This window comes from Callospermophilus lateralis, chromosome 4 (assembly GCF_048772815.1).
Source record: "Callospermophilus lateralis isolate mCalLat2 chromosome 4, mCalLat2.hap1, whole genome shotgun sequence".
NCBI lineage: Eukaryota > Metazoa > Chordata > Mammalia > Rodentia > Sciuridae > Callospermophilus > Callospermophilus lateralis.
This window is the reverse complement of record NC_135308.1, coordinates 67,770,437-67,782,516: the sequence shown is the minus strand read 5'-3', so window position 1 is coordinate 67,782,516 and position 12,080 is coordinate 67,770,437. Positions and strand designations below refer to the sequence as shown.

The window sequence follows — 12,080 nt, the reverse complement described above, 5'->3', positions numbered from 1 at the left end:
CCAGAGATCCTACCAGGGTACCTGGTATAACCTTTCTCCTTCAACCTCAACACCCATCATTCATTTAGATCAATAAAGGGAAGAAACAACTGTGGACTCAATGACTTCAGGGCCACAGCTATTACATTCCAACACTAAATATGTCCAGCTGTTGTCCAGGTTTGTAAGAATAAAATCATACAATATCTACAAGTAGGCACAGTGCCACCTTGGTGAAAACGGCCACCTGATTTAGAATTCTGATCACTTTTGTTGGGAAAACATAACGGCGGCAGCACCCCAGAAAAAAAAACCCAACATGGAGTCTAATGACCCTCTTTCTCCTCTTTGTTTCTTTCAATGGCGCAAAACATTCCTGCCTGCGCCAATGTTCAAACCCTGCTGGTGGGAAGCCTTAGCTCCAATTAGAATTAACTTCTTGGGCTCCGGAACTGACATATGGAAGAGCTTGCCAATACACGGGCGACCTGTTATCTACCTCAGCCCTGCTACCTCTCCTTAGACCTATATAAACACACAGCCTTTTGTAATAAAGTGGAAACCTCTTAGGTGATCTGTGTCGTGTGGTGTGGCGTCTTCCAGTCTTATAACTCTCACATAGTCTGGGTGGGGAATGCTGAATTTGAACGTAACCATGCCAACTCATATTGCATTTGTTTTACCTCCGTGTAAAGCTACTAGCGTTTTAACTGAGACTACAAAAACAAGACTGTTTATCAAGACAGGAAGGCCCAGGGAGACAGGATGAGAGCCAAAGTTCAGTGTCTGATGTCCTAAATGCGATTAAAATTGTTGCTATCAAGACTTTAAGGGTCACAAAAACTGAAACACCTCTAAGTTTCCCAATTTCTTTGGGGATTGAACAATAACTCAAAGAATCCATCTTCCCTAGAATCCAGCAGTATGCCTTACTCTTCTGCGGGAGCAAAGTTTTAAATGGTAATGTCAAAATAAACAAGGAGGAAAATAAAGGAGATTAGATGGGATGTGGGAGAGGATTTCCATCATAGGACCTTATCCAATAAAGTAACGAAGCTCAGGCAAGCCTCAAACTAACAACAGCTTGAGTTGTTTCTCAATTTTTCAAGAGGTGAAATCATCCTAGAGATAATCACTGAAGTTATATAATGTCACTCTTGGAACTGACTGAGCCACAGAGCACAACCAGGAAGATCAGAATGGTTGTCTGGGGTCCATTTGTTTGGCCAAAATTGAACTAACCTCTCCCCAAAGTGATATCACAGAATGGCAAGGCTAAAAGTTTTTAATTAGACTTCTTCAAATATCAATTTAGTTCACTTATGATCTCCTTTTTAAAAAAGATAAATAAAGACAGATGGGCAACCCCACCCAAAGGGACTATGTAGTACTTCAATCCATTTCCCACCAGGTGATATAGTGTTCCCGACCTCACATGCATCTATGCTTGAGTACACCATAGCAAGTCAGAAAATCTTTACATTATGTCATCAACTAAGGTGTCCACATGCCCTGAAAATAAAAGTACTCTAGTGAAAATAGCAAAAATGAAAGAAAAATAAACTCAATGAGAAAGTATTTTAATAGGAAGTGCCGAGACAACTGGATATCCACATACAAAAGAATGAAATTGAACCCTATCTCACCCCATACATAAAAATTAACTCAGGGCCGGGGATGTAGCTCAGCAGTAGAGAGCCTGTCTAACATGCACAAAACCTTAGGTTTGACTCCTAGCACCAAAAAGGGAAAAAAATTAACTCAAAGTGAATACAAAGAATAAGAACTAAAGCTACAAAACACTTAGAAGAAAACAAAGGAACAAGTCTTTGGAAGCTTGATTTAGCTAACAGTTTCCTAGATATGCCACCAAAAGTATAAGTAACAAAAAAAAAAAAAATACAGATAATACTTTGATGCTGAAAATGATACTGTCAAGAAAATAAAAAGACAACTCGCAGAATGGGAACAAAATGTCCACAAATCATATTTCTTTTTTTGGGGGGGGGTAGTAGAGATTGAACTTAGGGACACTCAATCCCTGAGCCACATCCCCAGCCCTATTTTGTATTTTATTTAGAGACAGGGTCTCACTGCATTGCTTAGCGCCTCACTGTTGCTGAAGCTGGCTTTGAACTTGTAATCTACCTGCCTCACCCTCCAGAATTGCTCGGATTATAGACGTGCACCACCACACCTGGTTTTTTTAAACACTAAATTCTAAGATAATATAATAACAGTTAAACATGATAGATATGAAACAAAGTGTAGATATGAAATAATACTGTAACGTTGACAGTGAAAGTATTCTAATGAAACTAGTAAAAATGATTTATTTTTATCTGTGTCTCTAGTACTGCCCAAGGCAGAATCCTGCTCAGGACAATGTCCAGGCTACTATGAAATGTAATGACCCGTCAAAGCCTCTCACTTCAGGATGGATGGCACAAATCATTCAGAGTGGCTCTGCACATATTTTATTTAGAGACAGGTCTTACTGAGTTGTTTAGGGCCTGGCTAAGTTGCTGAGGCTGGTTTTGTATTCACTCTCTTTCTGCTTCAGTCTCCCAAGTCACAGGGACTACAGGCATGTGCCACGGCACCTGCTTTTTTCATGAGATGGGGCTGCTTTTCTGATTATTCACCATTTGAATATTCAGACCCCCATGGGGAAGTGTCTTAGCAACTTAGTGAGAACCTAAGCAACTCTGCGAGAAAATCTCTAATAAAATATTTTTAAAAGGCTGGGGATTTGGCTCAGTGGGAGAGAGACTTTTCATCAAATGCCTTTTTTGTATTATTTTGTATTATTATAAATGCTTTTATTATCTATATCAAAACATAATTTAGCCAGGCACAGTGGTGCACGCCTTTAATCCCAGCAGCTCAGGAGACTGAGATAAGAGGATTTCTAGTTCAAGGCAAGCCTTAGCAATGGCAAGGCGCTAAGCAACTCAGTGAAACCCTGTTTCTAAATAAAATACAAAATAGGGCTGGGGATGTGACTCAGTGGTTGAACATCCCTAAGTTCAATTCCTAGTACCAAACAAACAAAGGAAGAAAACATAATTTGGAAAACTTTTGTGCTATAAAAAAGCTTACAAAAATCCCAACTTTTATGCTATATACCACAAGTAGCACCCTTGCTGAAAAGAATAAAAATTATGAAATATTAGATCTTCTTTTACAAAATTATGATGGTGTGCTTGCCTATCACGTGTGAGGCACTGGGTTCGATTCTCAGCACCACATAAATAAAATAAAGGTTCATTAACCAAAAAAATGTTTAAAAATTCAGGGACTGGGGATGTGGCTCAAGCAGTAGCGCGCTCGCCTGGCATGTGTGTGGCCCGGGTTCGATCCTCAGCACCACATACAAACAAAGATATTGTGTCCTCTGAAAAAATAATATATATATATATATTATATAAAATAAAAATAAAAATTCATAAAAATATACAATATATAGAATTTAAAAATTAGTCTTATAACATTACATGACAGGTAGATCATATATTTAATTTACTATTAGTCAAGTATGTGCCACTAAACTTGTAACATTAGGATGCCTAAGAACAAAATTAAATAGAAATAAAAAGATCTAAATTTTTTTTTTAATGTATGTGGTGCTGGGGATGGAACCCAAGGCCTTACACATTCAGGACATGTTCTACCACTGAGCTACCCCCAGCCCAAGATCTGAATTTTGTCATCACTTCTCTCTAAATACTTTGCTATGCAATGGAATAAAGAAAAAGGGTGGGGGAGTGGCTCCATACAATTATTCTGATATTTGGGGAATACTTTTTGTGTGTGTGTGGGGGGGGGGGTGGGCCCTTGTTATCCACAAGTTTCATGTTTGTGGATTCAAATGACCTTAAATTGGGAAAAAAAAAAAAAAAAATATATATATATATATATATATATATATATATATATATATATAAAAATAAATAACATATATATATATATATATAATTGCATCTGTACTGAGCTTGGACAGATTTTTTTGGTCACTATTTCCTAAATACAGTATAACAACTATTTACACAGCATTTACATTATATTGGGTATCATATATAAGTCATCTAGAGATGATTTAATATAGGGGATGATATTCATTGGTTATGTGCAAATACTTCTCCATTTTACATAAGGCATTTGATTATCTATGGTTTTTGATATCCTAAGGAGTCCTGAAACCAATCCCTCATAGATACCAAAGGACTACCATGTAAGTGTGTTGTGCTGGTGTATCAGAATTTTCTCCATTGTCATTATAAATTAGTTTTTTTTTTTCCCCATTTTTTTTGAGAGGGGTACTGAGGGCTGAACTCAGGGGCACTCAGCACATCCCCAGACCTATTTTGTATTTTATTTATAGACAGGATCTCACTGAGTTGCTTAGACTTCACTGTTGCTGAAGCTGGCTTTGAACTTGTGATTTTTCCTGTCTCAGCCTCCCAAGCTGCTGCGATTACAGGTATGTGCTATTGCGCTTGGCTAGTATTTTTCCCAGTTTTAAATTATGATATCATTAAAGTAATTTATTAAACTAAAAGTCCCATTATTAATTCCACCAGCAACACAAAGAAGACAAAATTACTATGGAATGTAAACATCTTGATTATTATTATTATTATTTTAAATATCTATTTTTTTTAGTTGTAGTTGGACACAATACCTTTATTTTATTTATTTTTATGTGGTGCTGAGGATTGAACCCAGGGCCTCGCACATACATGCTAGATGAGTGCTCTGCCGCTGAGCCACAATCCCAGCCCAACATCTTGATTTTTGTTGTTGTTGTTGTTATTGTTGGGATATTATTTATTCTTCAAAGGTTTCACATACATCTTGATTATTAATGATACTATCTAGGTACGCTTGAGCTACAGATTTTCCCGAATTAGGAAACGTTCACATGAAAAGGCAAATATGAAAGCAATGTACTTGGGTATATATACTACTTAATCAAGATGATCACAGCATGTAACAACACAAAATTGTCCATTTACTCCTTCTTTTATTCAAATATATAATAAAAGATTATTATATGTCCAGCTCTATGCTAAGAAATTCTGATATAAAAAACATACTTGGTATTGAAATGTAACTCTGTGCCCCATAAAATATGTACAATTAATGTGTCAGTTAAAATAAAAATGAAATCTTAGCTGGATGTGGTGAGCCATGTCTGAAATCTCAACTACTCAGAAGGCTGGAGGGATCACAAGTTTGAGGCAAGCCTGTGCAACTGAACAAGACTCTATCTCAAAATAAATAAAGAAGGCTAGGTATGTAGCTAAATGGTAGAGCACTTGCCTAACATGCACAAGCCCCTGGATTGAAACCCCAATATAGTAAAAAATAAAAACATGTTTTTTGAATCTTGTTCTCACAGAGGTTTGTCTAGCAAAGGGAAAAAAAATATAGTGAAACCAAAACCTGGGACCAGCATTATGAAGAAAAGGAAGACCAAAGCAGCAAGTTTGGAAAAACATTTGTAGTTAAGTGAAATTACAGTGTTAGAAAGGTTTTTAAAGTAGCAGAACCAAACTACTACAGTGTTAAATGGCCTGGCGTGGTGGTGTACCGAGGCAATTTGGTAAGACCCTGTCTCAAAAAAAAAGGGAAGGGGACTGTGGGATGTAGTTCAGGGGTAAACATCTCTGAGTTAAACACCCAGAAGAGAAGAAAAGAAGGGAGTGAGGGAGGAAAAATGCTCACATTTGCTATGGTTTAGATATGGCAGTCTAGCTACCAGTGTGATAAAGAAATCTTAGGAGGTGGGGCCTAGAAGAAAGTGGTTAGGTGATTTGGGAACTTGCTCTGAAGAGGGATTAATGCAGTTCACCTCCCAGGACCCTAGTTCATTCCAAGAGCAAGTTGTTATAAAGAGAGCAAACCTGGCCCTGAATCTCTGGCTTCATGCCATCTATCTTCTGCACAAAGTCATTTCCCCTCTTATTTCTCTGCCATGTTATAATGTAGTCAAGGGGGCCCTCAAGAGGCCAAACAAATGGGGCTACCTGTTCTTGGACTTTCAGCCTCCAAAACTGTGAGCTAAATCAATTTGTTTTCTCATAAAGTACACAGCCTCCACTGTTTTGTTCAACAACAGAAAATAAACCGAAATATCATTCTTCTAATTCTATGAAAGGTGAAAAAGAATTTTCCGTGATTATACATCTAAGGCCTGCGCTACTGATGGCATCCTAAAAGCAGTTTAGTCTTGCCACAGGTCAGAGCCTGGTCCAGCAACTACCCCAGACACTGCTTTATGAGTACCGTCAGAGCCCTTTCCCTTCTAGTCTTCTTTCCACGACTTTGTCAACACCTCAGAGTCAAGTCTGTCAGCAGCATAGTATCACTGTCCACCAATTTCAAAAGAGGAGATTCTGCTCACCTGATTGTCCAGTTTCAGTTGCCGAAGCTTCATGGTCTCATCTTCAAAGGCACTGTTTCAAAACCAAAGAAAACAAACTGGTGAAGAGAAAATCCTTTTAAAACCTTGCTAATTTCATCTTCGTGTGTGTGTGTGTGTGTGTGTGTGTGTATGAGAGAGAGAGAAAGAGACATATGCTGAGAGAGAGAGATGCTGAGAAAGAGAGAGAGAGAGATGGATGCTGGGGATTGAATGTAGGAGCACTCTACTGCTGAGTTATTTCATAGAGGACCTGAGGAGGAAAAGAAAAAGGTGTTACCACAGACCCCATGCATGCTAGAGTTCTTTCTCTTGCATGCACGGGTGAGCACACACTCTTTCTTTCTTTCTCTCTCTCTCTCTCTTTTTTTTTTTTTTTTTTTTGGTAGTACTGGGGACTGAACCCAGAGCCTTACATATGCTAGGCAGATGTTCTATCACTGAGCTGAATCTCCTTCTTCCTTCTCTCTTCTCCTCCTCCTTTTTGGTTCTGAGGATCCAATTCAAGACCTCTAGCATGTTAGGCAAGGCCTCTACTGCTGAGCTACAACCCAAACGCCTTCTGTTTGTTTTAAACCATGTATTGAGTACTTATTATATTCCAAACTCAGTATTAAGTATTTTACATGCATTATTTTGTTTATAACTCAAAACATCCCTATGAACTTGGCATTGTTATTTTTCACACACCGAAGAAAGAGAAACACAGTCTTGGGAGCAGAAACAGACCCTAATCCTGTTCTTCTAGAGTCTAAATTATACCTGAAAATCGAATATTTTTCATTTCTTTTTTGGGGGCCAATTCTAAGAGAGGGAAACTAAGACTGAAGCTAGAGCTCTCTAGTTTCTTTAAGATTTGGATAAATCATTTACTCTTCAAGTTTGTCATTAGTAATATTTATTACATTGGTCTTCGAAAGAGACTGAAAATGTGGATGACAAGATTTGATACCACTGTGAGACAGATTTGCTTAATGTAAGGAAAAAAAAAAAAACTGAATAAAACTATTGTCTTCAGTTGATAAACCAAACTCTTTAGATCTTTCTTTTTTTTTTTTTTTTTTGAGACAAGGTCTCATTATGTTTCCCCAGAGTGACCTCAAACTATTGGGCTCAAGCAATCTTCTTCCCTCAGCCTCCTGAGTAGCTGAAAACACAGATGACACCACGATACCCAGCAACAATTTTTAACAATCTGAAGTCTATTCTATAATTTTGACAATTTGCTAATTTAAGATTCTATCTTGTGGGGCTAGAGCTGTAGCTCAGTGGTAGAGCACTTGCCTAGAATGTGTGAGGCACTGGGCTCAATTCTCAGCACTGCATATAAATAAATAAAGTAAAGGTCCAACAACAACTAAAAATACGTATATATTTAAAAAATTCCATCTTGTGACTCATAACTCTTCAAAAGTGTGAAGTATGAAGCTGCATATAAATAAATAAAGTAAAGGTCCAACAACAACTAAAAAATACATATATTAAAAAAAATTCTGGGGCTGGGATTGTGGCTCAGCGGTAGCACTCGCCTAGCATGCACGTGGCCCTGGGTTCGATCCTCAGCACTACATAAAAAATAAATGAATGGAATTAAAGGTTAAAAAAAAAAATCTATCTTGTGACTCAGAATTCTTCAAAAGTGTGAAGTATAAAGCAAGACAGAAATGGTTCTCAGTTTCTTGGATCCCAAATTTTTACTAGAAGTCTATTGCCAGAAAAACTGGAAATACATGGTCTTATTTAAGACAAATTCCATGGCCACAAAGGGAAGCACAGCTTTTGTTGCTTTGGGGGCAAACACACCAACATATTTCCCAGGGTTAAAAGGTTCATCACTACCTTCCTACATTTTAGAAGGTTTTATACATCTTAACAATGCAGAGTGACTTGGAATTTGCATACTATTCCCAAGATTTTTCCTGACTAACAACCTGCAAACAGGTTTAATAACCTCTTAGACGAGAAAGGTGCTTCCTGATTCTCTATATTAATTCCCTCATAATCTTTGTTTAAAACACAAAACAAGGGCTAGGTTGTAGCTCAGTGGTAAGAGTTCTTGTCCAGCATGCATAAGCCCCTGGGGTTTGATCTGTAGCAATGCAAATAAAAAAACACAATACAATATTGGTTACTCAGTAAATTATCTCCTTTCTCCCAGTTCAAAAGAGGGACAAACAAACATACTTCTAGTCTTGACCCTGTGGACCCTATTTATTCTAGATATGCTTCTATCTTTTTCTTAACTTATTATCCTCATTCACATGTTTCTAAATCTCAATTCATTAATTATTAACCAGCATATTACTGGTGTTCAGTAGGTGTTAGTATAAATTTGCAAATGTCTATAAGATGACTAAGACAAAAATTACTGTGAACACTGTATAGGAAAGGGTAACCTGGAGGAAAAAAATCCAATGTTCCAGACTAGTATTTTTAAACAGCTGCTGCTATGAATCTGCTTCTCCTCCAATCACTTTGTCCTCAATACTAAACCAAAATTGTAGTGCCTTCCGGCATGGAGGAAAAAAAAAAAAAATCCTCCTCCCTCTCCCATCCCACATTCCAAACACTAAAACCTCCTCAACAATGTTAAATGCTGAGATCCAATTAAAGTTCTCAAACATTTCTCTCAGATATGTCTTCAATGCCATATCCAGACACACTTAATTCCTTCCGTCAAGCCTGGGCAAGCTGAACAGACAGGCTAAATTAGCAGAATAGAATCAAAGCATTTTGATCTGAACAGAAGAACAATAAATAGCTGCTATAAGTGTAACATTTAGATACCTCCTGTACATCCAAAACCATACTTAAATTCAAATTACAATTTAGCCTAATATTTTTTATATATCTATATTCAATCTGAACTAGAATTTCTAATAATAACTGCTATTCAGTTATTGAACAGCAAGCCTAACCAAGCCAAACTAACATAAAACAGAAAGAATTCCTACAGAATTAAAAAAAAAAAAAAAAAAAAGTTTCTAAGCTGAAAATAGATGTCAGTGATAGAGCATGTGCTTAGCATGCAGGAAGCATGGGGTTCAATTCCCTAGAAAGAAGGGAAGGAAGGATGGAAGGAAGGAAAGTACGATTTTTCCTCATGGACAACTTCCTATTCACTTGATATACAAAGGGGAACTCTAAAAATATATCTTAGAGAAATGGATCTGTCATCCAAGTGTGGTAGATGAGAATGCACATAGAACACCATTCTTTAAAAAAAAAAAAAAATCTTTATTTCATTTTTATATGATGCCGAGGATCAACCCCAATACCTCCTGCATGCTGGGCGAGCACTCTACCACTGAGCCACAACCCCAGCCCTAGAACACCATTCTCTTGAACTATTCTCCAGTTACCAAAATATATATAGAAGAACAATATAAGATCTTACCATTGTGCAGTGCACAGAGAATTTTCTGAGAATGGGGGTCTATTCCACTCACCTTGGTTTATGAGCATCAACTTTTTTTCCTAACCCCTCTGTACTATATTTTCATTCTCTCATATCCCTCCCACCTCTTCTTTCTCTCTGTACCAGGGATGGAACCCAGAAGAGCTTAACCACTAGGCCACATCCCAAGAACTTTTTATATTTTGAGACAGGTTCTCTTTAAGTTGCTGAGGCTGGCCTTGAACTTCCAATCCTCCTGCCTCAGCCTCTCAAGTCACTAGGATTACAAGCATACCCCACCATACCAGCCATCTATACTATATTCTCTTATTCATCTAACAAATATTTAATAAAAATCTGCTAAATGATGGCCCTATTCATCCACTTCTATATACATACTTTTCAGAATCCTAAATGGGAGTCTAACACTTCCCGATTTGCCTTAGGAATGTATGTTCTTTTCCCTATTAAAAAAAAGAATCTAGAGGCTGGGGTTGTAGCTCAACTTGCCTAGCATGTGTGAGGCACTGGGTTCAATCCTCAGCACCACACAGAGAGGCAAATAAAATAACAAAGCAAGTTCTAGCAATAGTAAATAGGGTTGGGGACATAGCTCAGTGGTAGAGTGCAGGCTTAGCATGTGTGAGGAGGCCCCAGGTTCAATCCTCAGTATCAATAAACAAACAAACAAACAAATAAGGCAGGCCAGCCAGCCAGCCCAAAATTTTTGGTATTGTCCAAAAATCACTTAGTTATCACAATAGATAAAGAGTAAGCCTTCGACAAAATTCAGCACCCATTCATGATAAAAACACTGAAGAAATTAGGCACAGAAGGAACCTACCTCAACATCATAAAGGCTATATATGAAAAACCCAAAGCCAACCTCACAGTGAATGAGGAAAAACTGAAAAGCATTTTGTTGGGAAAAGTATAAAAGGCAGCCGCACCCCAGAGAAAAACCCCAACATGGCGCCTAACGACCTTCTTTCCCCTTTTTTTTCACTGGCGTGAAAAGTTCCCGCGGGTTGAACTCTCCTGCCAGCGTCAATTTCAAATCTCGCTGGCAGGGAACCTTAGCCCCAATAAGAACTAATTCCTGGGCTTCGGAGCTGATTTCTGGAAGAACTTGCCAATAAACGGGTGGCCTGCCATTTATCTAAGCCCTGCCATCTCTCCTTAGATTATATAAGCACACAGCCTTTTGCAATAAAATTGGAATTCTCCCCGGCGAAGTGTCTTGCGTGGAGGATTCTTTCACATTTTCTTTAAAATCTGGGACAAAACAAGGATGTCCACTCTCACCACTCCTATTTAATACAGTGCTAGAAATTTTAGACAGAGCCATTAGACAGGACAAGAAAATAAAAGTGATAAAAAGAGTAAAGGAAGAAATCAAATTATGACGGCTTGCATATGACCACATACTTAGAAGATCCAAAAAGTTCCAATGAAGGACTGGTAGAACAATAAATAAATCCAGCAAAGTACCAGGTTACAAAATCAACATATAAAAATCAATATCAGCTTTCCTATATACCAATAAAACAAATCTGCTCAAAAAGAAATCAGAAAAACATAATAGCTAAATTGTGGAATCAACTCAGATGCCCTTCAGTAGATGAATAGATAGGGAAACTTTGGTATATATACACAATGGAATATTACTCAGCATTGAAATAGAATAAAATCATGGCATTTGTAGGTCAATGGATGGAGTTGAAGAATATAATGCTAAGTGAAATTAGCCAATCCCAAAAAACCAAATGCCAAATGTTTTCTTTGACAGGAGGATGCTGACTCATAATGGTGATTGGGGGGGGGGGGGACATGGGAGGAATGGAGGAACTTTAGATAGGATGAAGGGGAAAAGAGGGGGCCTAGGGGTAGGAATGATGGTGGAATGAGTTAGACATCAGTACCCTAAGTACATGTATGAAGACACGAATGGTGTGAAAATACTTTGTGTACAATCAGTGACTTGAAAAACTGTGCCCTGTATGTGTAATATGAAATGAACTGCATTTTGCCATTGTGTATAACTAATTAGAATAAATAATTTTATTTTTTTTTTATATTTATCTTTCAGTTTTCGGTGGACACAACATCTTTATTTTTATGTGGAGCTGAGGATCGAACCAGCACCCCGCGCATGCCAAGTGAGCGCGTTACCGCTTGAGCCACATCCCCAACCCCAATAAATAATTTTTTTTTAAAGAGAGAGAGAGACAGAAAGAGAGAGAGACAGAGAGAGAGAGAGAGAGAGAGACAGAGAGA

At 37.8% G+C, this 12,080-nt stretch overlaps 1 protein-coding gene across 2 annotated transcripts in view; it reads right to left on the bottom strand.

Annotated features, from left to right (window-relative positions):
- Positions 1-12,080, bottom strand: part of Tulp3 (TUB like protein 3) — a 62,684-nt gene that overhangs the window by 18,132 nt on the left and 32,472 nt on the right. For both annotated transcript variants that reach the window (XM_076852548.1, XM_076852549.1), the window contains exon 2: positions 6,389-6,440. In XM_076852548.1, coding sequence (XP_076708663.1) covers positions 6,389-6,440 — 52 coding nt within the window. The remainder of the gene's footprint in view (positions 1-6,388; positions 6,441-12,080) is intronic.